Here is a 25367-nt window from a genome sequence, read left to right as displayed (position 1 = left end):
CAATCAGTATACCTGTTTTTCCCCATGCAGGTGTCATTGCATGTGCTGTTCACAGCCAATGTGTCTTTCTTGTAAAATACTCGATTTGAGGGAAGAGTACACCTGGTTTTCTGCTCATAAACTTTGCAAAATAATACAAAAATACTCTAGAAATTTAAAAGAGGACTTTCCATAAATTTGCTTGGCATATTACTTTTTGTGTTCTCAACACTCATTGGGCAACATGTGAAAATACTTAAGCTATAAATGCAGTGTTCAGGAGATAAACCTGTCAGTCCCAGCTCCTGAAGCAAGACTATGAATAAAGGGATGGTACACAAGAGGTTTAATACAACTGATTTCCTGTGATGTATAATTAAATGTACTAAGGTGAGAACTCTAACTTGAGTAAGAGCTTAATTATTCTTAATTTGAAAAACAGGGACTTGCTCAATGCTGACTTCATTCAGAGAAGGTAGAGCTGAGCATAATTGTGTCATATTCTGTCCCCAGTCACAGGTAGGCCACAAACTATGCTCAAAGTAGTGGTTTAGTGTCTTTAAATATACTGAATAACTTCTTGCCTGAAAAGGATTAAGTGGTGCTTTGTCCTTCTTGAAGCTTCTAAACTGTCTGATAGTAGCATCAGAAGCAGCATATCATTAGACTTAAGGATGATTACTACAAAGGAACCAATAACAGCTGTGTGTTGAAGAGCTGTTTTAAGTTAGCTCTGGCTTGTAGTAAACACACTGGATTATGAGTCTTACTTCCTTTCCTGTACTGGAGGTTTGAGATAGTTCAGGCTGGTAGCTCTGCAGTGTTGTAACTCGAACGTACTCTCACTTTGGCAAACGAATGCAGTGGCTGTTTGTCAAAACAATGCCCTGAATTGAGAATGAAGCCAGCTTCAACTAGGGGACATCTAAACCAAGTATTATGGAAGAAACGGCAAGGAGCCTTTAAAGACAAACTGTGCCTTTTTTTTATTGCTCTTCACTAGTTTTTACAGGCCTTGAGAAAAACAATTTAAAAAACAATCCTCAAATTCTATCAATCACCAGGATGAGTAACTAACTACATAAAAAGTATCCTTAGCTTTCTTTTAATTAAAAAAAACAAACAAGACTTGTACAAGAGAAGGATTAAAGAAATGGACTGCTAAAGCAGCCAGTACATATTCAGCTGTCCCGTAAAGCAAATAGGACAGCATTAGACTGCAGTTCAAGGTCCTTAAACTGTGTGCTGGATTTAGTTTGTTATTCATTTCCTCGCCGACTCTTCTTGTGACTTTTCTTAGATCTGGAGCAGAAAAAAAAAATAGCCATATGACACAGTACTAGTAATTGTTTCGAAAGACAAAGGTGATTCATAGCAGTAACTGTTGTTTTCTGTTGTCAAATATGGATAGTGTGACTTGACTACAATACTAAGGGAGGTACTGTATGAAATATTTGGTCTCCAACATTGTAAGAAGACCTTCAATCCCCAAGATTAAGTGACAAGTAAGAGCTCCTGTGGCAGTACAGACACCCTTAAGAAACAGGCCAAGCCTTTACCTTTCAGGTGATTTAGAATGACTTCTGTGTCTGTGACTACGATGATGCCCTGTGAGATAAAAAGGTAACAGTTACTTCCATAGACCCTGAAATTCTTTTTTGTTCTGCTAATGCAATCTGCTTCTAGTGACCAAGTGTCCTAGATAATGCCAGAACAACCCTAGCCTTAATTAGGTGCTCAAATTAACCTCCTGGCAAATATTTGAAAAACGTATTCAAGGCAATTTTTCATGTATTGAAGGAGTTCTCCAGCTGTGCTTTCATATAACTAGCAGGTTTATGAGCCAGATTAAGCACCTATGCTACCTTCCTGATACCGTGACACAGATTTTTCTTGCAGCAGATGTTCTGCTAATAAAGACTTGCCAGAGTTAATCTGTACATGACAAATATACCTGGAGATTTAGATCTTGATCTGTGGCGCCTCTCCCTGGATCTGCTCCGGTGTCGCCTTGGGCTTTTGCTGCGATGCCTCTCCCGGCGTGGTGATGGACTGAGAGAAAGGAAGCTTTTAAAATAGCCATGCTAAAAATGCACACATTCTAAGATTAAATAATAGAATAAAAGACTACCTTCTTCTCTTTGGAGAGCGGCTTCGCCTGTAATTAGGGGAGAAAAGAAAAAGTCACGAAAAATCGTAAGCAGAACCACCTGTTTAATTTCTCATATTCTCTAGCAACAGCACCAGGGCTTCCTTTGCATTCCCCCATGTCCCCAGTTAGCATGTGTTTGGCCTCCTGCACAAGCGGTAGTACGTGCTTCTGGACTGGCCTATACAGTAAGCAGATGAGGTTAGTGATGAGTTTTTCCTGGCTTATTACCAGGATTTGCTCTGCAGCCTCTGGCTGACATGAAAACAAAGCACTTGGTTCTCCTTAATATCTTCACTGTATCATCAAGTTTAGCTAACGCTGGCCAGCAAGTTCAAGAGTCACTGAAGGACTAGAGAAACAGGCAGACAGGTTGACTGTGTCTGTGCACTGCAACTCCTTACTTCAGAAAGTGGCTGAAGGAATGGGGAGTTTTAAGAGATTGTGGCTGAATTGTCATCTTCACTTCTATGCTTTGCTGCAGCCATCTGCAGCACAATAGGTAAAAATATTGCTCAAGAAGAGCTGTGTCACCTTCTTGGAGACCTGCTTCGGCTCCGCCTGTATCGCACAGCTGGAGATCTGCGAGGTTTATCAAGGTCTCTGTAGCCTCTTCTGCGGTGGTCAGGAGAGGGTGCTCGTTCCAGCTGGAAACAATGGCGGGGGAGAGGAAGATTCTGTAAGTCTTGTTTCATCAAGGTTTTTATCTATCAGTAAAGATTTCTGAACAATTAATATAAATGACAAAAGTCATGCAATCAAGTTTTCCCCATCCTCAAGTATTTCGTATTCAGAAGTAAGTGGTACCGCCTAAGTTTGCCAATGGGAAATTCAAATGGCCACCTCTCATACTGTTGATTCTTAAGAAGTACAGCAGAATTGACTATGATGGTCACTGTAACTTTCATCATCACCTTTAGTTCTCTCCATTATGTATGTGTGTAAAACAATTTATCTGAAATATGTTTAACACAGAACAGATCCAGATTTGTGAATTTCAGGAGACAGAAAAGTTTGACAAACACAGAGCACTTGAGAACTGCTTCAGGGTCTAACAAGTTCCCACAAGCAGCTTATATGAAAATACGTTAAGGGGGGAGACGAGTTGCAAGCAGCCTCCTGGTGCCTCCCCTCAAGTATTTCTCATAGGCTGTAAAGTGTTCTGCGGTGGTTCAGCACCAGCTTTAACTATCCCTTTCCAAAACAGTTCACCAACCTTTTCATCTTCCTCTTCTTCCTCCTCACTAGATTCTACATCATCCATGTCTTCTTCCAAAGCACTAACACGAGGCTCGAGTTGCTCAGCTTCTTCCAGAACGTATCGTTTCTAGGAGAAATTACAACTTTATCTTACATAACCCAAGTAAGAACAAACACCCGAGGAGGCATCTCGTGTGCCAGAAGGGCCTGTATCATAGCTTTATGCAACAAGCCAGTAGCTGATACAACTATTGAATCTGATGCAGTTAAGAATTCCACATCCATCTACTTTTCCAAACCTGTAATCGAGGCAGAATGATGTCGCATACACGTTCCTCGTGGAGTAGTTCATCAATAAATTCATCCACATGCATCAGTTCAAATTCTGGGAAGGGGGGGAAATAGCATTTAAAAGACAAAGAAGATTAACACTAGTGGCTAGAGTAAAGATGTGACACTTCAGACAATTTATATCAAGTGGGCTGTACAAACAGCAGTTCTAAAATCATTCTCAAAGATGAGGAAAATCATCAGGCCTATCTTGCAAAAAAGGAAATTGCTGCACAGCTAGGATTAGCAGATTCACAGAGCTTAAACCAGCTCTCAAACCATGTTTCTTTGGTATTTATAGAGCTGCGTTTCAGTGCCCGACAGAAAGAAAGCACTTGGGGAAGGCAAAATAAGCAAGGCAGTTCTCATTTGTACAAGTCAGCAAGACCAGCAACAGACTATCCAAAGGATGAATAAGTAAAAGCAAGGTTTCAAAAATATGGTTATGCCACGATTTTTTAAGCTTATATTACTAAATAGAACATTTATCTAGCATGATACTTTTTTTTAACAAAAGGTCATCTATGAGGTACTAAAAAACCACAACTAAGTGAGACTGCTTACCCCCATTTCTGTTCTGACTTTTTATTTTTCGATAGTCATTGTACAGTGGTTCAAGATACTTGTAGCAGTCAATGGCAGTGCCTGTCAATCTCATGTACAACGCACCAAGCATTCGGACATACCTGAAAAGTAAACCATTTCATGTATCTGACCCTTCTGCATAGTTAGCAGTTTAGATAAAAGAGGAGTTTTTCCCACAAGTTTCTGAGGAAAATCAGTACACTAAAATAAATAGAATACATGACTGTTTAGATTTTCTCCTTCAATTACTCAAGTATGTATATATATAAACATATATATACACACACTCAAGTATACATATATAATCTCTGTATGGGTGCATGATCACTCACGAAGACAAAATACTGAAGAAAAAATAGATTAATATGGCTCCCTTAATGCACATTGTTCTAAATACTTAAGGTGGGGGTGTATTATCACAGAGAGCACATGCCACAAAGGCAAACCACCGTTCCAACAGCCTAAGCGACAAGGAGAGCAGTCTTGAAAGCAAGAGGAAGGACATGCTTTTTAGCAAGAAGAGTTCATCAAGGCCCACTAAAAGCTAAACCCTGCACTGAGGTTTCCCTGGCTGTTTTTGGACGGTTTCATTCAGTACGGCAACCAAAAGAGGGAAAAATCAAGCCAACAACTTACTTGAAGTCCTCGTTTTTTATGAACTCCACGATGATGTCCTTTTCGGGCTGGATCTGCAGCATCTTCAGCGTCAAGCACAAGAAGGGCGTAGGCTTAATGTTCCCGCCATAAACGCCCCCCACGTACTTCAGCTCCATGGCCTTGTCCACCACCAGCTCGGCTAGGAGAAGGACGGGCCGTCAGCGCAGGCTCCTCACCGAGCTCCCCGCCGAGCCCCCTCCCGCCCCGCCGTACCCGTCAGGCCGAAGCACTCCTCCTTCCAGTACTTGGACTCGTAGATGCGGGTGCGGATGATCTTCTCCACCAGGTACTGCGGGTTAGTGCCGTGGATGCTGTGCGCGTCCTTCACCGTCCGGTTCGCCATGGCCGCCGCTAAACAGCTCCCCTCAACTCCGCGGCGGGCCGCCCCGCTCCCCTTCCGTGAGGGGCCGCAGCGCCTTCCGCTTCCGGGACGACGACGCCGGCCGCCATCTTATCTTCGGGCTATAAGATCCCTTCCGGCCGCGGCTTCGGGGTGCCAGGCGCAAACATGGCGCTGCTCCTGCGCGGCCTCTTCCCGCCTCCTTCCCTCCCCGCCCTGTGCGCGCGCGCGCGGCGGAGGGGGCGGGGCGCTCCGGACGGGCTTTGGCGCGAAATTCTATCCCAGTGCTAGGCCGGAGCTCGTGCTGCCGCCGCGGTGAGTGGGCCTCGGCCCTGCGGTCCGTGAGGCGGGGGGGCGGCCGGGTTAGAGGCTCTGGGAGGGTGGTGGAGCGCCTCGGCGTCTCTCCGCGGGTCCGACCCGGCGGGGCTAATGGGCGCCTTCCGACGCCGTGGCCCCGCAGGCCGCCTGGGAAGCGGGTAGTAGCCCGGGACGGGGAGCGGGCTCCCTGAGGCGGAGTCCTGCCTGAGGTTTTTGTTGCCTCGTTTAAACTGGGCGAGGGGAGAACGGCAGTGTGCGTGTGTCGTTTTCCTGAGCCCTGCGCCCTGTTTCCAGAAGGAAAAAAAAAATCTTACTTGGAAAACCAAAACCAAACCCAAACAAACAAAAATACTCCCCAAACCCCCAACCGTAAAAATTGAGCGCAAGCGAAATGTTCGTGACGGTCTCACCCGCCTCGTCGCTGTGAGATCTGGGCGAAAACCAGTGAGGCATCGTCTGAGAACGGCCGGCGGTGTGCCCCGGCCATGGCGGCGGGTGGGCGGCCGGCCCCAAGGGCAGCCCGGCGGAGGGGGAGGGCTTGCTAATAAGCGGAGAGTAGCTGATAACCTCTTCTGTGAATAAGCAAAGTAGCCGGTAACAACAAAGGGGATCGCATGTTTGTCGGGTGCGTTAGTCCAGCGCTGGACGTGAAAAAAAAGGAATTGAAGAAAAAAGCCGCTGCTGAACATCTTTCCTTTTTTCTCCTCTCTCAGGGGAGAGGTGCCTGGAGGCTTTGGGGAAGGTAGGCTTCGCTGAACCGACCGGTGCATGCCGCGTTCTTCATACACACTGAAACAATTGGTGGTATTTCTATGTATCTGGCCATCTTGAGTCTTTCCCTGCTTTCATTTTTAAATAATAATGATAAAAAAATTGCTTGTTTATTTGTTTTAGCTTTTCCTTGGGAATCATGAACACCCGGCAGCGAAGCAAAATTATCTACTCCTGGTATGGAAAACCCATGAGCTCAGACAGAAAAATGCAGACTTCCCGGTACAAGTAAGTAACGTTTATTTCTGGCTTGTTCAGGGAAACTTAATCAATGAAGGTTTCTTTGCCTTTCTGACATCGTTTAGGTTAATGTGGCAGTAAGTGAGAATACAAGTAAGGTTTTGAGGCACGTGTATAACAAAAATGTTCTTACAAAGCTCTTGAATTATAAATTGTATAACGTGTAGACAAAAGCATTTAACTAAATCTGTGAATAAGTGTTAACTGTCTAATTGAAACATATATGAAAGCTTTGAATCGGGAAACTAAACTGTAAGTTTTGCAAGAGGGGGCTTAACTAGCTGTAAAAGTGACAGGCCATCAGCTTTAACGATGTGTGAATTAAGAATATGCAATCCTGTTAATGTGCATGCCTGTATCCCTTTCTAGGGGAATCCTTATCACATCAGAAAGAAGCAGAACAGAAACCTGTATACAGCTTGGCAACTTTATTTTAGTAGAAGGGGAGAATGCAGATCAGCCTTTTGTGGCACAACTCCTGGATTTATATGAAGATGGTAAGAGAAATAAAAATTTACTACTTATCTGAGAAATCTTAAATTGTTACCTATTTCATGGGGATGTAGTTAGCAGTAACGCTATATCACTGGCATAATTTTTTAAGGAAATTAGGCTTTGGTAATTGCTGCATCTGTATTCACATGCTCCCCAAATATTTGGGACTGATGGCTAATTTCAGCTAAATTTGATAGCTAAACAGAGAGCTTAAGACATTACATTCTTAAAATCTTTTTGCGTAGTTGTCTAATTTAAAAGAAATGGTCCTTGAGGAAGACAGTGTGAGCATATGCTTTATTTAGAGGTTGGATAATCCAAACGGAGCAAGAGCACTGCAGCCCTGGAACTTGCATCTTTATTAGACATCGGGTAATTTGGTGATCAGATACAAGGCTGAATAAATGGGGCTTATTACTTCTGTCCCTTGTAGAACTACTTGTTTATAGAGATAGATATGAAAAGATAAATCATGGAAGGTGAGTGATACAAAGACTATGTCTGAGTCTGAATTAGAAACTACTTATTAGCTATGTCTGACTTCTTTGAATAGCTTTTGTTGTTTGTTTTGGGCCATCATAATAATGTTTTGAGGTTTTTAAAATTTCTTTACTTTTTTTAAACATAAATACATACCACTCCAGCTTATTTTTTACTAATGCACATTTATTGTAACATAAAGGAATATTCTTTTCATGCTGGAATAAAACATATGAAGCTTCCCTGAAAACAAGGTTTTCCTTTTGTTATATATCTCTGACAAATTTGTTAAAGATGTATGGCTTTATTTTCATTCAAAGCTGAATGTCTTAAATTGTAGAGAGTAACTTAATAGTCAATTATAATATGTCCCAAATGTTTCTTTTAACTCTCTCCACGCTTAATCTGTTTGTAGTGTTTGTTCAGCCTTTCTCCTAGATATCCCTTCAACAGCAAGATTCTCTGGTTTGTTAGGCAGTGAATAAATGTGTTTCTGGCTCACTTCTAAAATAACATTGACATTACAATTGTTCTGAAATTTCTCAGTTCTCCTTTTCTGTTGCTGCTTTTGATTAGTGGAGTTTGATTAGATCACATTTATGCAAATAAGGAACCTCTTCATTTGTGATAGTGAACTGATGGTCTGGAGCTGGTCTCCAGGTATTTTGTGATTGAGACCCTATGTAGGTGTTACCCTAGTCCTTAAAAGTCTCAAATCAAACATTTTAATTTGGCTTAGAAAATGGGAATTGTAATATCTTACCAGATGCTTTCTCACCTGGGTCCAGGGAGGATTTCTATCCTTGATGGCATTTCAGCTGAAGTCATCGAGGTCTGGTAATAACTGTTTGCAATACAATAAAATTCTTAATGTTCACTGACTTTTTTTTCATTGTTACAGGTGGTCAGCAGAAACATGCAGTTGTGCAGTGGTTCTCTCATATTACAGAGATACCTCCGAATAAACGTAAACTACTTAAAAGAGAGGTTTCTCCCCAAGAGGTGTTTTTTGATCAAGTTCCTGGCTATGACACTGATATAGCTGTGGAGACCATTATTAAAAGTGTCATGGTATGTACTGCAACCCCTCTGCACATAGAGGGAAGAAAGAAACAGAAACAATTTGAAAAGCATAATAGAACAGTGCAGCCACTTTATTCCATTGCAAACCAAATGTGTGATGTGTATTTGTTAATGCAGTTAACATAGGATAGGATAGTTGAAAACTGTTGATATTCTCTTTCCTCCATCCCTTTGGTTGTTGGCAGCCAGCTCATTTAGAGGTTTGCATGGAAAGAAGTAATGTGAACGGGAGTCCTGTAGTGCGATAAACTTATGCTAGTGTAAATGTAGGTTGAAGGTGTTGCCCTCTATAATGAAGGATTGCGTGAGTTCCAATAATAAGATCTGTGAATAGAAAATAGTTGCATGCTAAGAAAATAGTTGAATGCTAAATAAATGCTGAGGTATGTGTGTTTTGGTATTTTCTGTTTTTACAGGTAATACCACTACATCTAGGGGAGGAACTACCTATTACATTAAACAAGGAACAAAGTTTTTATGTAAAACAGTCTTGGGATGGGAAATGCTTTAAGGCTTTGTCCCCTGACGCATTCTCGAAGCTGAAAGAAGCTAACAAGAAAGGAGGTGGCATCTCAAACTCTTCAAACTCATTTATTCCTTTGGACATCATTTCCCCCCTGAAAAAAGAGAGAGAAAGTGTTGTTCGGAGTGCCACAAAACCAAAAAATGTTGAGTTGGAAATAGAATCAAAACATTCTGCTTCCAAGTCCTCCCTTGCTAAGGAGAGACATTCACAAAGAGTGGCTAATGGCATGAGAACTCCAACAGCAAGGAAGAAGTTACAGTTAAACAGTATGTATATGGCAATATTCTGTCCATCTGGTACTTTTGAATGTAATGTTTTGCACCTCTTCATTTTGCACCTCTTCAGCCCAAGCCTTCTGGGTGCATCAGTTGTTTGTCTTATGCCTGTTATTTAAAGCAACTGTACTGCTTATATCCAATTGCTGTTGCAAATGTTTTATTGGTAACTGGTAAGTCTAAATTAAAGTACTTCTTGGCTGAAATGCTACCAGTCAGCCTAACTTGACCTCAGAACATCTCACTTTTTTTAATCTTCTGACTAACGGTGCGCTAGAATGTTTCCATTGGGCTGGTTGAATAAGCACATTTGATCCTATGTAACGTGCAATATTTTCAAACTGGAGCCTGAGTAAAGCTGTAAGTGATGGAGGCAGGTTAGAAAACTGAAAAAAAAAAAAAATCAGTTTGTATTCTATTTATTCATCTTTTTAGAGGAAGCATCTGCCTTCTAGTGATTCAGTTCCTTGTTCCTGGAGTGTAATGCTATCTCCTTTCATCTAAATGACAGCCACTGAACCAGTCGTACCATGTCTTCTGAAAGTTAACCAAACCAGCCATATTAAAGCCTGACAAAAGTTTACTTTGCTCTTGATTCCTAGGTCCCACAAGATCTTCTAAAGGCAGGCTCCTGGGATGTGAAGTTTTGGAACTTTTGGATGATGACTGTGATGCTGTAGCACCATTAGAACCATCAGCTACTAAAAGAAAAGTGAAATTCACTGGTGTTTTAGGCTCACCACCAAAAATGCCTTGTGCCAATGCTAAGTCAAAGTCAATGTTTGATACTGCAGAGCACTGGCAGACATTTAGTGATACAATACGATTATCCCCCTATAGTAAGGTCAAAGACTCCAGTGAGAAAGCTGAGAATCTTAATAGGAAATATGACATTATATGGTAAGTGATAACTTTTTTTATAATTACTTTTGTATGGGGTTTCTATTTGTATGTAGTTCTCTTAAAGCACATTTATGAAAGACTTCTGAAGAGAAAAGCAGGTGAAATCTGTCTACTACATTTTGCCTGTTGAGATCACCGAGAGAAGGTGGATAGCCTAAATAGTTACAAGTGCACTGTGGTGAAGCTCTAGAAAGTGTGTTACTTGGAGGTGAATGAATGATTGGGGAGATCATAAAAGGAGTCAACTTTTAAGATGGACGCAATCAGTTTGTGGTTAAAAGAAGAGAGAGAAGAGGTTGGAAAAGGGAATGGTAGGATGATATGAAAGGGAATTGAAGCCATATTGATCATTATGGTTTGTACCCATCAGCATGGGTAAAAAGCTGTTTCCCTGCAGTCGCTGTAGGTATGTCATACAGGCTCAAATGTGCCCTACTTGTGACAACTATTGATATGCTCAACTATAGGAAGGGATGCGATTGGCCTCATGAGAGTTCTCATGGTAATTGTATGTATACTTTCATGATAATTTTTATGTAGAAAAGAAATCAAAACTCAAAAAGCATAATTGTTTAAGTACATCTTCACCCAACCTTTAAAAATGGTATTAAGCTGGGACAGGAGGAGAATGGATTCAGACCTTCTTGTATAAAAATATTGCAAGTCGTATTCCTCCTTTCAGAGTAAAGATGTTGGTGCAACACTTAGTGGATCTGCAACCCGTTTTTGTCACTTACTGTATAGCAAAAAAACATTTACTTTTCATTGATAAGGTAATGGCATTTTAATGGTATTTACAGATCTAAAAAAAAATTAAGAACTGTCTACAAATAAAGTAATTCATCTCATTGTGTCCTCTGAACTAATAGAAAAGTTGTATTAACAGTAAAGGGTTTCAGTGGTAGGGATGAAGAAGTGCCCAAGAAGACAACCAAGGAATCTCAAAACACAAGTAGAAAAATTTACTCCAAAGGGCAGATCAGAGATGCTTGAAAAAAATCATATTTGTTTTCTCTTAAAAAAAAAAAAAACCACACCCACCAAAAACCACAAACCACCAAAAAAACAAACAAAAAACCCAAACAACCCCAAACAAGAACAAAAACCCACAACCAAACAAAAAACCCTACTGTTTTAAGCCCCTGTCCCTTCTGTTTGGCAGTGTTATATTTGCAAAATAATTTGGCTGTTAATTCAACTATATCAGCATCTGTTCAGTGCTCTTTGCTGATGTATATGTGTCTAACTGGGGAAGTGAGGGAAAGCTGTTAATGTGCAACAGCTGTTAGTCAAGCTGAAATAAATTGCTGTTGCCAGCTGAGGGTGCATCAGGAAACAAGGTGGTATAATGTTGATAGGGCCCATATCAGAGACATCTGTTTTGAACTAATGCTAGTGCAGTTGCTAGGGTCACAGCATCACAGGTCAGCTAGCAACTCTGACTTGTATGGACTCAGGCCCTCTCTTTAGACTTAGCAGCTTTCCTCAACTGGTTCACAGAGCTTTATAGAAACACGTACACTTTACCGTAAAAATTTTTACAGTACAGACCACGAATGAACTATAGTAAATATTTTGTGGTTTTGTTTTTTTTTCTTGGCAAAGATATATTGAAGAGAGAGTGCAAGAGGGGAAATTGTGCTGCCGGTGTCCGTGCTATAGCTAATCTGTAAATAACCGTAAATGAGAATTTGTGCTGGCTTGACAGCCATAACAATTGAGCCTGAAGTTTGAAAGGCCACCTCTCCATCTTTACAAGTGTGATGCGATGAGGAAATAAAATAGCTTTGTGTTCTTTCTTTACAGTTCAGTTGGACATCAGGAACTGGGTAGTCAGAGCCCTGTATTGACCCCTCGTTCTCGTAGAATATGTGCACAGAAAACAAGCGCTCTCATTGCAGAGCAAATCAGGTAAACTTTTGCATCCATGATATCTTATTCAGATTGCTATCGATAGCTTGAAGCCTTGACAGTTTGTCTAGCTTAATATTGAAATGCAAACGGTTCTAGAAGCACAGCTTAATTGCAGTGTGCGTGAAAACTGTCTTATGTTCAGAAACTTAAAGCTGACTCATGGTGTTCATCGGAAAACTGACTTCCTTTAAATGAGTCTATTAAATAGCCATGGAAAATTAACAGCTCGGGTGGAAAATATGTTGGCTTGCTGATTCCATTTAACTACAGAAAAAGCTGAAAATGTACAAATGATACTTAGTACTGTGTAGAGTTGTATGTATTTTTTTAAAACTACTGTCATTTCTGTTTCTCATAGCATATTAAATACACTAGAGTTGAACCAGGAAGAGGACTTTCTGTCTAGCTCAGACAGCTCTTACTCTTCAAGTAGTGAAGAAGAGGACAATGATGTGCTCTGTACACCAGAAAAGAAAACTAAATCAAGCAGAATGCTCAGCACCCCAAAATCTTCAAGGAAGTCTTCAGTTCACACTCCTGCTAAGACCCTGAAGAAAACTGTAAGGTTCCATATGAAAGGGCTGTTTTTATTATTTGAGGCAATTATTTGAATGCTTGATGCCTGTGTACCACAATCAAGTGTCTGAACCCCTTAGCTTTTAATGAAACATTTTCTTGATTCATATGATCTTTGGTATGAGTAGGTTATGTGAATGTATAAAACACTTGCATATTGTGAATGTTGTGACAATGTTGATCAGAAAACTCTAGCCTAAACGGGGAAAATGTTGGATTGGGCTGGAGCCAAACTGATGAAAACGTTTATGGCCACCATTTTTACTTTTATCGTAAGCTGCGCAGAGACATTTTAGTTCTATATAGTCTTTATTGAGTGCAATCTATATATAGCAGAAAGCCATAAGACCAACTTTGTGCTGGGCAGTAGAGCTGCCCTGATTCTTGAAAGCTTACCAATGGTTACCAACGCAAAAGGGATGCTCTACAGTGTTCATGGCCACACCAAAGAGTTTGGCCAGCAGTTTCTCATAGTGTCCTGGCTGCTGCTGGAGATGGGATACCAGGCTATGTGAATGTTACACCTGACTCGTTAAGACTGTTTTCGGCACTATAGCCAGTACATGCTGTCAATGGCTAATTTTTACTCTGTGTTTATGAAATACCTAGCACAGAAATCCTAGTGTAACTAGAACTTGTAAGCACAGCGAAGAAAAATAATTAAGATATCGTATGGCTTTTTTTGTTTGAACAATGAAATTCAGATAGATCAATTTCTAGTTGCTTGCTGTTTCTTAAGAACCAGATCACTTTATAACACAGCACTTCAGAAAGGAATAGACAATTTAAAAATTCTTCAGACTGTTAAAAGGTATAATTGTCTTTGTCACCACCCTCTTTCCAGTTTCTTTTTTCCCCTTAGGAAGAAAAGACTATGAGGCTTGTTTGGTAATTCCCTTTGTAAAGACTGTTCTTCTTTTCAGCTTGTCCTCTGGCATCCCTGGGTAGTCTTTGTGCTTAAGTAATGTTTGGGAAACTTGTATGAATGATCAGTCTTCAATAGAAATTGCCATATGTAGAAAATCTGTTTTAGGTTCTAACTTTTCTTTGCAGCCTTTACCAGGAACACCCAAGACACCCCGGAATGCAACTCCTGAAATTCCTAGGCGCAACCATGAAGCACAGAAACCAGCCAGTATACTAGAAGAAGCCAGATTAAGGTAACGTGTGCTCAAGGGAGGAAATAATCTTGTTGCGTCAGGTATGCAGAGCAGTAGGCTATGCTGAAATAGGGAAATGTCATCTTCACCATATTGAATAAATTTGGTAAAAGTCGGTGGTGTTTTGATACCAGAAGAGCGTTTATGAATTTACAGCACAATACTAGATTTGCAAATACTAGTAGTATTTACAATTCCAAATTTTTGTAACCAGTCTGTGCTAAGTTCTTCAGAATTAGGTATCTGTCTTTATTCCGTGCAACGTTAGAAAAACAAAGATCCTCTCTTACTAGCTTTAGATTGTAAAGGTCCAATATCTGTTTCCTCTTAGTGTGTGAAAAAGCTTTACAGGTATTGTTGTAAATCTTCAGTGGAAGAAAAAATGCATTCAGGATTGACTGTATCTTTCAAACTGAGCTTTAGTTTTTTCAGTTTCCTATAAGCGGTCTCCTCTGTTTTATCCTATCTCTACACTGACTTACAAATTTTTTGTGAATTAAAACAGCTAGTTCTATATTGCTGCATATTCATGGTGCTTGTTTACGAAGATGACTGTTCAGCCCTCTTAAAACTTAAAAGCACATATAAAGAGACTAGGCTATTTCTTTTGGGATACTTGGCATTGGTGTTCAGATTTAAAGTATGTAAGAGAGATTTGAAAAGCTACATACAACTGTGAAAGGTGGAGCGTCTGGCTCTTTGTTTTCCTCAGTAGGCTTTTCAGGTAGAACTGTGAAAATGCAAACCTTGGACCTCCTATTTCAATTTTCCTTTTCTTTTTCTTGTTTTTTTTTTTTTTTTAATCAAAAGGCTGCATGTTTCTGCTATCCCAGAATGTCTGCCTTGTCGTGAGGAAGAATTCCAGGATATCTATAACTTTGTGGAAAGCAAACTTATTGATGGTACAGGAGGGTGAGTTTGTTGGTGAGACTGTAACCAAGATAACATCTACCTATGGCATAACAGCAGTCAGACAATCAATGCTCCTTTTATTTAAAAAGTTATCATTTGGCTGAATTAAGGTTCCTAGTTGAATTTTCCTAGTATTTGTCTTCCTTAAGAAGGATTGTGCATAGAAATAATGTGGATTCCTTTATTGTACAGATTCAAATTACAGACCAAAATATAACTAGTCAGTTTTAGATGTCTGGGAAACCATTTTTTCTTTTTTGAAGAGGTAAATTACATGTATAAAGTATTTTAGGTTGTTAATTGCTTCAGTAATAATAACAATCCTCATGATCCTCCAGTGTGTTATGTGTCCCAGTTTGCAAATAAAGTAACTGAAATATAGGGAATTGCCTGAAGTGAGAGAGGAGTAGTATTCAATGCTGGTCTCAGAACTCGGGCATTCCAGCACACTAATCCTAAGAGTGTTATCATTTTGCTCAGGCTGCTGAAAAGGTGTTCTCCTTTTGTAGGTGCATGTACATTTCTGGAGTGCCTGGAACAGGTAAAACTGCGACTGTTCATGAAGTAATTCGCTGTCTTCAGCAAGCTGCAGAAAATGATGACGTACCATCATTCCAGTTTGTAGAGATTAATGGCATGAAGCTGACTGACCCTCACCAAGCTTACGTGCAGATGCTAGAGGTAAGTAAAGCCTCCTCAATGGCTGTCTGGTTTGAAAGAAGAGATCTTATGCTTTACCATCAGATCCTCGATGTGTTAGTTTTCAAGGCACTTAACATATCGATACTTCCAAGTAGTCCCTCTGAGAGACTGTATGCTTTTATCTGAACCAGGTCAAAAAATAATTAACTTAAGGCCATGGCCAACTTCTTGAACTATTTTGCTTTCAGCTGCATAAGGGCAGTGGCTGGGAAATAGCCTGATTTATTACATCCACTCAGGTTTAAAAAAATCTAAACCAGATTCTTTTTATATTTTCCCCTTCTGTAACTTTTTCTGCACAGGTATGCTTAAAAAATTACTGAGATGACAACTCTGGAAGTCAGTGTAGTAGTAGAATAATTGGTTAATTGGTCTGTCGTCATAGCAATCCAGCTAAAGAGGTACCGTCTCTGTCAACGATACTGTATTTCATGTTTCCATGACAAACGTCTGCAGTATCTCATCTGGGACTACTGACTGTGCTTGCGTTTATATGGGTGTGAATTAACCTTCAAAGGACTGGATTAAGATCACTCATAGAATCATTTCGGTTGGAAAAGACCTTCAAGATCATCAAGTCCAACCATTAACCATGCCCCCTAAACCATGCCCTGGAGTACCCTATCCACTCGCTTTTTGAATACCTCCAGGGATGGTGACTCAACCACTTCCCTGGGCAGCCCATTCCAATGTTTGACAACCCTCTCAGTAAAAAAATTTTTCCTAATATCTAACCTAAATCTCCCTTGCCTCAACTTGAGGCCATTTCCTCTTGTCCTATCTCCAGACACCTGACAGAAGAGACCAACACCCACCTCACTACAACCCCCTTTCAGGTAGTTGTAGAGAGCGATAAGGTCTCCCCTCAGCCTCCTCTTTTCTAGACTGAACAACCCCAGTTCCCTCAGCCGCTCCTCATAAGACTTGTGCTCAAGGCCCCTCACCAACTTGGTTGCCCTTCTCTGGACACGCTCCAGCAGCTCAATGTCTTTCCTGTAGTGAGGGGCCCAAAACTGAACTCAATAGGCATTAGACAGTAACTGCTCAAGACCTTTGTCAGTCTAGGCTAACTTTAAGCCAGTGACTTGGAAATGAAATGATGGTTTCCCGAAGCATCTATTGCATTTTCTTATAAACCTGCACTCCATTTATTTAAGTTTGACATCTTCCATCTGATCAGGAAGTGGTATACATTGTTGTAATACCCCTGTCCTCATAGCTGGGAGTTAAATTTACGTATTTGCATCATTTCCTCAAACCAGCATAGACAGTGTCTTGCTGAGGGATTTGCTGTAGCCAGGTTGCTGTGTTTCTGTAGCATAGTGAAAGGCTTCATGACAATTACCATTTCATGGTAATGTTAATGTATTTTAACATTCTTTGTTCCTATCCTGTTCAGCATAAAATTTTAAAATTAATAAAGAATAGGCCTTGGGAAGTAAAACTTGTTGCTCTCCATGGACCCTGAACTCTTTAAGTTAACCCAGTTAAATATCCTTCAGGGGAGCACACAGTCAAATGAACCACTTATTTCTCTGAAACCTTCTGCCTCAGCTGTTATCCAAGTACCCTAGCTAGGCTGCTGCTACTTTTCTGATTGCTGTGTCTCTTGTCACAGGTCAGTCTCAAGCTCCAGTTTGCTGACATGTCTTTGCATGACAGAAGCAAATTCTGGAGTGTTCACTACTGCAGTTATGTCACTGTCATAGGAAAGTTTATAGAGAAGGAACAGGGACAGGAAGGCCTGGACAGATGAGAGAGATAAGGTTAAATACCTGGGTGTAGTAAGTGTGCCAGTTCTACCACAACAAACTGAACTCTGTGGTATATGGGATGCCCAGTTCCAGAGCTGTAGAATCAGGATCCTCTGGGATCCAACTGCATTTTATGACTGATTCAGACTGTCCTGACTGAATTGGAAACATGAAACAAGTCTAGATTATACATTATTGTCATGCTTCAGCTTGTTTAATAATTATGAAATCTTAGGTCAGCTTTTAAGGGATTCTGGAGAACAAATACAATTTTCAAATGCAATCTCCATTTTACTTTACAGCTTGACTCTGAACTATGTTGAACAATTGATTCAGTTTATATAGTGTAATTTTGAAATGTCATGCTTTAATTTCTGTATATCTTTGGTCCTGCAAGGGAAGATATACCACATAGATTATTGCAGAAGCAGTTCTTGTTGAAGGTATTATTTTAGCTTAGAGTTGAATAAATTTAGTTCTAGATCCTGCTGATTCATTAATATTTTAATGGGAGTCCAAGATCACTGAAGTCAGGCTATTCTTGTCAACTGACTTAAGTTTTCAGTGTGTGTCTTGTGTTCAGAGACACCCTTGAGGTATGCTAGGTTTAGAGTCCTCCTGAGACTGGGTTCAGGATTTCTTAATGAATCTATATTTAAGACAAATTGCAGGAAATTCTAACGGCCTTTCTTTATAGCTATGTATTCTTTTATTTTTGTTCTCCTTTATGGACAGTTTCTGGTAGACCTGAGTGTCTTGTGAGCTACTTTTTCTTTTTTTTACTCCCCCTGCCATGGGGCGGGGGGGGAATCCAGATGTTTAGTGTTGATTGTTAGAGAAAAGTTAAAACAGAATAGGAGTTAAACTTTGTATTTCCAGGGGTTTGGTGTGATTAACCTGCAACGGTGTTTAATCCTTGTCCAGTTACTGACAGGTCAGAAGGTGACTGCAACCCATGCTGCAGTACTCTTGGCAAAACTGTTCAATACACCTGGACCAAAGAGGAAGACTACAGTGCTGGTAGTGGATGAGGTGAGACAAAGAATCCTTCATTCCCTTTCCTTGAAGTATCATAAGAAATGAGTTGCTGGAGGATGGAAAAAGACAAATTGTACATGCTTAGAGTATATCATATGTGATCTAAAAGGAATAGACTTAGGAGAGAAGACACAAAGAGTTCCTCTTAGCCTTATTAGGAAACTGAATTTAAATGGGCAAGTAACCTGTTGCCATATTGTTCTCTGCCTTGGATTTCACATTGGTTTTATGTTTTGTTTTGGTCCAAGTCACAGAACAAGTTGTTCTGTCAAGTCCTAAATACCATAGAATTCAACTGTATTTTGTCTGGAAGCTGCTGCTTTTCCAGTGAGAAAACTCCCAGTGAAATAAGTCATACCCAGTTTTGAAACTTCTTGAATGTGCTATGTTCAGTGATAAACAAATGCATACTTATTTTTTGCTGTAAGCTAATTCAGGGTCTTAAATGGACTGTCTTAATCTTGTTAGATGTGGTATTACTATCACAGTAGTGTTTAAAAACTCCAGCTGTTTAATCACTCTATTGTGATTAATACTGTTCAAGCATCTAGTAGGCCTGTGCTTTTCCAAAAGAGATTAGAGTCCTAATTCAGAAAATGCAGTCCTATTAGTAGATGGATAGAGGAAACACAACCGAGACAGCTTGTTCAGAATCACGTAAGAAGTCTTTTGTGCCAGAGCTAGCGCTCTCAAACCCCTGTCAAGTATTGCAAATCCAAGGCCATTCTTTTTCAGTCTAATTCTTCTCTTTCTGTCTCTGCAGCTTGATCTTCTGTGGACCCGGAAACAGAATGTGATGTACAATTTATTTGACTGGCCAACTCAAAAGCACTCCAAGTTAATCATCTTGGCCATCGCTAACACCATGGACTTGCCAGAGAGAATAATGATGAACAGAGTAGCTAGCAGGCTGGTATGTCCTAGCAGTTTTGTTGCTATGCTATAAAATGAGAACAGATTAAATACTGTATGCAATCAAAAGTAATCCAGGAGAAGGGTAGGATTGGTTACATCACATGTTAAACAGTGCTTTTTATAATTCTTTCTCCAGAGGGCTGATAATGAACACATAGATCTTAGAAAATTAAGTTTAGGAGCCAGCTTGCTAATCAGATGTTACGCTGTGTAAGTACACTATGTTATTGTAAGAATGAATTAAGAATGCAGATGTCTTTTTAAACATATTAAGATCTGGATAATCAAATGCCATGCCTCATGGTTCAGCTGCTTACTCTAGAGTTAAGAAGAATTCTCTTCTGTTTTCTCTTCCTCTTTCATTCCAGGCACCTAGTTACTTCTCTCTGTTTGCCATTGTAAGCTGGTAGATTTTCTTTGTTGAATACCTTTGGACAGAAAGTTAGATGCACTCTACAACTGTGTTGAATACATTTTCCTAGGTCATCTCTTCATCACTGCTCTGAAAAGTTATTAGCAAAACCAGTGGTCTGTGCCTCCATCCTTCTGTGACTCAAAAATAGTTCCATGGTGTGTGAATTGCTTTCCCCCACCCGCTAAACCTGCAGATCAGCTGAGTCCATATAGTCACAAGAGAGAAGACTTTTGCATAAGAAATGCAAAACTCAGGCCTCCTGCACAATATGGGAGGCAGTGTACCATCTATAACATAGACTGTCCTCCTCATCTGACAGCAGTTTTTATTAGCTTGAGCCAGAAGAGGATTTTTAATTCGTGGCTGATTGCTAACATCAAGTCAATAGTATGACTGTATACATGTATACAGATTTGCTAAAGGAGAGATTAGTATTTTTTCATAGCTTCTGCTGTTACTATATTAAAAAATAAAGTGTAAACCGTTGTAATCAAAAGATTTTTGTATTAGGTGGCTCTGATTTGTTTACAAGTTTTGTAAGAGAAATTTGAATTCTAATAGCAGCAGTGCTTGCTCCTCAGGCCTTTCAGTGGAGAGGTCCAACCAGTGGTCCTCACTTAGTGACAGTTTTGTGGATTTGCACATATATTTCACAAATACAGGGTGGAAGAATTGATTAAAGCATATCACTTGGAGGGGAAGGATATGAAAAAGAGATTGCTCCTACCAGAGAAAATAAAACTAACTATACAGGTTATGCTTGAGCAGCTGAGAGTTTTCAAGCACTACAAATGCTTCTCACTGTATTGTTATTTACTATAGGGTCTTACCAGAATGTCCTTTCAGCCCTACACCTACAAACAGTTACAGCAAATTATTTCATCCAGACTGAACAGCGTGAAGGCATTTGAAGAGGATGCAATTCAGCTGGTTTCCAGAAAGGTAAGAACAGTACATATGCATGTCCTTTGTTGTTGCACTAAGTGAAGGAGGCAGGGGGCAGCAGGGGAGAATTTTGGCACATATTCAGACCTGGTTCTGTGGTTGTGTTACATATTGGAGACAAGTGGGGTGTAAGTAGTGGATCATACATTATGTCCTCTGTAAGGTATACAGGGTATTTTAGCAGGAAACATTGCTAAAGCAGTGTCCTTGCTTTTTCCACCTACTTTGAGAAGGCAGAAGTATATTCCAAGAGCTGGAGGCATGACAACAAGAGTCGTGATAATGCATAATAAGTCAGCTTCTTCCAGTGTTGGGCATAATGTGAGTCATTGGATGATCTTGAAAAAAACACCAGTATGCCACTAGTGGCGGTGGAAATATCCATATTCATTTTCTTTCTCAAGATGTTTAAAGCCTTGGCATAATAAATGGTACCTGTTCTGTTGCCAGTCTTAGTAGTTGTACAAAAAATAAATAATGCATTAGGGATCAGAAGCTTCTCAAATTAAGACGTATGCATTGTTTAACGTCTATACGTTAGGAATTATACATTAAAATAATCTTAAAATTATGTTAGAACATCCGCCAACCAGTATACACTTAAACTTTTCCTGCTAAGCATCATTGTAGTATTAAAAAAGGAGTACTCATAAATGTCAGAAGTAAATATAAGCATTTGTTTTGTTATGAAGGAACCACCTTTTTGTAAGAATAATAGTGATAATTTTGCAGACTGAATAATCTGCGGTGTTTTTCTAGTATGGTTTTTTTCTTCAGAAAAATCTAGAAAAGTAACTTGCAATTAGATTTTCTGGAGGGTTTCTTGTTCTTGGCTCCAGCTGGGTTCTAGGGCTTTCATATGTTATCAGCATCTACTGGGAAAACTAGGCCAGTACTATATCTAGTGAATGTTCATAGCTTTATTAAAATTGTAAACCACTAGTGGTGCTTTAAGAAGTATTTAGTTTCAGAAATTTCAGACGCCTAAAAATTTTCAGGCACTTTTAAGTGTAAATTCACTATCCCAGACGTTTCTTAGAGACCTGCTAAAGAATAGTGTACTCTTAAAATCAATATTCTATTGAGTATGGAAAAACAGGAGGTCTGCCCCCCCCCCCCTTTTTTTTTTTTTATGAACCTGGATTGTGGTAGGGTTTTAATTGATAACATTTCTGAAAACTTCTGGTGTTGAACTGAACTGCTCACATTGAATTTCCTGGTTTGTTGTGTTTGTTTTTTTTTTTTTTTAAGCTCTGACTTTTCTGTGGTTATAGAAAAAAGTTCAGTCTTGAATTTGTAATGACAAGACCGGGGGGGGGGGATGACACAGAATGTTGCTTCTGTTGGTTTTGGTCAATAAGATTGTTATTTAAAATCTGGGATTCTAGTAACATAGTTAGCAAGTAGCATTGCTCTCCTCCTGTTTTGTGGCCAGGTTTGGGGGTGGGGGTGTTGTCTATTGATTCTTGCTAAACTCCTTTTTCAACTTGTAGGAAATATTGGTACAAACCTGTTGTGTTTACTTTCAGGTTGCAGCACTGTCTGGTGATGCAAGGCGTTGCCTTGATATCTGCAGAAGGGCCACTGAGATCTGTGAGTTTGCTAGCCAAAAGAGAACCCCTGAAATAGTCAGGATGGCCCATGTAACAGAAGCCATAGATGAAATGTTTTCATCACCATATATAAATGCAATCAGGTAAAAATGTTTCTCAGATTCACTGGGCTATTTTTTTTTTTTCAAAAACATTCAGTCTGTCCTCACCACCCTTTGGGAGCATATGCGATGCATCGTGCTTTGTTGAAGTACGATACAAAACAAACTTTGCAGCACTGCTAGGAGAGAGAGGTACAAAATAGGAATTAAAGACAGGGGAAACAAAAGCATAGAAATCACTTGTACCAGGTTTATACAGGATGTTTCCATGTTGGTGTGTTAGCTCAGATCAGGAGGGGGCTTTTGAAATTTCCTGATTGTCCCTGCTTACTGTACATTGATTTCACTGAACAGCAGTTTCTAAGTACATATATTTGAATTCCCTCCAGTTGGAACTAAATCTGGAAGATACACTTAGGAGCCGAGAACTACAAATGCTGTTGGTTATTCAGCATACTGGACCAGACTTTGAGCTAGACTGAGGGGAAAAACACTCAGATGTGCATAATGTAGGCACCAGGTCCTCAAAAGTCAACTATTCCCCTTTACGTACCTGCTTGTATTATGCCACTGTTGTTGCTTGCTTAGATGCAGCCACAGAGGTCTGAGCAGAATGCAAGGCTTCCCCATTTGAACTGGTTTCTTTCTTTAACGTAAATAGATTCTGTTAGGACCTCCAAAATGTTTCCTGAGGGACTACATGTGAGGAATTCTGTTGCCTTTCAGTGGCCTGCACAAGCTGTAGCTGGTAAAGTGCTTTACTGTTTTCTAGTCAAAAGGAAGAGAATCTGTTTCAGCAGGGAAGGGGGGACTAAGGGGTGCAAATACAGTATTTTGTTGGATATGTAAGTCCTGCTTTTACTGTGCTACTTAGGCCTGAAAACCTCAATGTTAATTTGTTATTTCATAAATGTAAGTTGACCATAACACATTGCAGAACGTTTATGATGTATGGAGTGAAACGTTGTGTTCAGATACAACGCATTTCACTTCACCTCGTCTCTCTTTCAATGTATTGTGGTGTCAGAATTGCAGGGTGTGATATAATGGCTAGTTGATATAAACTAGCCCTCTCAGGTAGAAAAATACCCTGCATTTAAGTATGTGGTTGCCAAGCAATTTCCCTTCCAGACTTCCTGATGTTTCATAAGTTCTGAAGTTCGCAGACTGATTTTTGTCTGTTTTGTTTTGATATTCAGGAGTGCCTCATTGCATGAACAGATCTTTTTGAAAGCAATTTTGGCAGAGTTTCGCAGGGCAGGAGTTGAGGAGGCAACGGTTCAACAAGTATGTTTGTGGTTTGGAGTACTTTTTTTTTTCTTAAATCTTAAAAAAGGGGGGCACTGTCAAAATTATCAGGCAAAGGTGTAAATACTTAAATATTTGGGGTTTTCATTCTGAAAATTTGATGGAAGACTATAAAATGGCAAGGTAAACTGGGGCATGGCTGTCCAGGCTAGGTGTAAAGTCTAATTGAATGCTACCACCTGTTTTCAATGGGACTAAATACTTATAATTGGAAACATCTGCTGCTGTATTAATGTTACCAGTGATCTGGATCACAAAGTGATTTTTTTTTTTTTTTGGCCTGCATCTGAAAATATTGCATGTGTCCACCTAACATGCTTTATAACAGGAAAAATAAAAGAGAACCTGAAAATAGCGGGCGGCATAGTTCAAGGAGGAAAACTGGAAGCTGATTCCAAGTTCTGTATCCCTGTCTTTCTCAGTAGAGGCAGGTGTATCACTAGCAGCTTCAATTTTTTAGTAGACCCATAAAATACTTAGCACCAGCAGAGCTGTGAAGACTGCACAGAGTTCATGTCTTGATTCACTGTATGGAAGCTAAATGTTAATACTTATAAAAGTGTTTAGAACTATCTATTTATGTATAAAATAACCTGCCAGTTTTATCTGGTTCTACAGGTTTGTAAGTAAGCATTTTAATTGTTTACTGTTACTGGCTCCTGAATGTCTGCATAGATACACTGGGCTATTGGTTCTTGAGGTTCAAAGAATATTTTGTTAGACTGATTTGTTACATTTTTCCCTTAGTTTTCCTCTAACACCAAAAGGGTTTTCTTTCTAAATAGAAAAGCAGAAGACCCCAACTGATTCTTGTTAGAGATTTACTAGTCTGCATGATTTGTGACAAGTGCATTCTTCTGTGCTCAAAGGTGTATCATGACTTTCTAAGCTGTGATCTTTCATGTTTGTAGTCAGTGTGACTTATGTTTACTTGTCACTGGGCCTGAATATCACTTCCAAGTGAATTGATATGTAATTAATTGTATGTCAGCTCTTAATCTGCTGGATGAGCTTTAGTCCACATACTCCAGGGGAGAAGAGTTGTGGTAACAGATAAAATGATGTAGTTAAAAAAAAAAAAAAAAAAAATGCAGACAAAGTAGGTTGCTAATTGTTCTGCTTTTTGGCTATATAAAAAAAGGAAACTGTAGTTTGGAATTGTTGCTTCTGTGACAAAGTCATAACAGTTTTGTCCTAAAACAGCAGTGTGTGTGTTTCATCTGAATGGACTGGAGCTAGTTTTTCCTCTGCTCCCATAGATGTGGAGGGAAGGAAGCTTCTCTTTTTCACCTTGGCCTACTCAAAGCAGGAGGTAAACATGACCTGTGTCCTTTTCTCTTTTTTTTTTTTAATAGATCTATCATCAACATGTAGCATTGTGTAGAATTGAAGGCATGCAGAGTCCTACACTATCAGAAATTATGGCAATTTGTTCAAGACTTGGTGCCTGCAGGCTCTTGCTGGTGGAGTCCAGTAATAAGTATCTTCACATGCGGGTGCGACTAAATATCAGCCAGGATGATGTCATGTATGCACTCAAGGAAGAATAAGGCAATAGAGATTTTTTTTTAAAGTACATATAAATATTTTAAATATTGTCTATTTTTATTTTTTAAATTGTTGATAAAATGGAAATAGTGAGATGTATTTTTTCTAAATACTTTGCTTGAATGTAATGTATTAAAGCACTTTTTGTATAATAAAGAATTTGCTTCAAAGCATTTTAAATACTTAAAATCAAAC

The 25367-nt window shown here is 39.7% G+C and overlaps 2 protein-coding genes across 2 annotated transcripts; one reads left to right on the top strand and one right to left on the bottom strand.

The window, feature by feature from the left end:
- Positions 1 to 940: 940 nt before the first annotated feature.
- On the bottom strand, positions 941 to 5429 carry PRPF38A (pre-mRNA processing factor 38A). The gene is made up of 10 exons (XM_052802410.1): positions 5114 to 5429; positions 4880 to 5039; positions 4223 to 4344; positions 3628 to 3713; positions 3345 to 3455; positions 2663 to 2775; positions 2111 to 2137; positions 1934 to 2031; positions 1539 to 1587; positions 941 to 1281 (listed from the first exon to the last, which is right to left on the bottom strand). The coding sequence occupies exons 1-10, from the start codon at positions 5241 to 5243 to the stop codon at positions 1239 to 1241; spliced, it is 939 nt and encodes a 312-aa protein (XP_052658370.1). The 5' UTR covers positions 5244 to 5429; the 3' UTR covers positions 941 to 1238.
- On the top strand, positions 5409 to 25346 carry ORC1 (origin recognition complex subunit 1). Its single transcript, XM_052802409.1, is given in 18 exon segments — positions 5409 to 5465; positions 5467 to 5555; positions 6453 to 6557; positions 6939 to 7066; positions 8446 to 8615; positions 9044 to 9419; positions 10031 to 10328; positions 12138 to 12242; positions 12604 to 12805; positions 13875 to 13981; positions 14792 to 14893; positions 15403 to 15574; positions 18274 to 18381; positions 19151 to 19300; positions 20540 to 20659; positions 22192 to 22358; positions 23516 to 23603; positions 24980 to 25346. Coding segments are annotated over 18 exon segments (2739 nt in total). The 3' UTR covers positions 25175 to 25346.
- The last annotated feature ends 21 nt before the right edge of the window (positions 25347 to 25367 follow it).

The sequence above is a fragment of the Harpia harpyja genome, chromosome 11 (assembly GCF_026419915.1).
Source record: "Harpia harpyja isolate bHarHar1 chromosome 11, bHarHar1 primary haplotype, whole genome shotgun sequence".
Lineage (NCBI taxonomy): Eukaryota > Metazoa > Chordata > Aves > Accipitriformes > Accipitridae > Harpia > Harpia harpyja.
The sequence above is the reverse complement of the archived record's forward strand: the minus strand, read 5'-3'. Positions and strand labels throughout refer to the sequence as shown.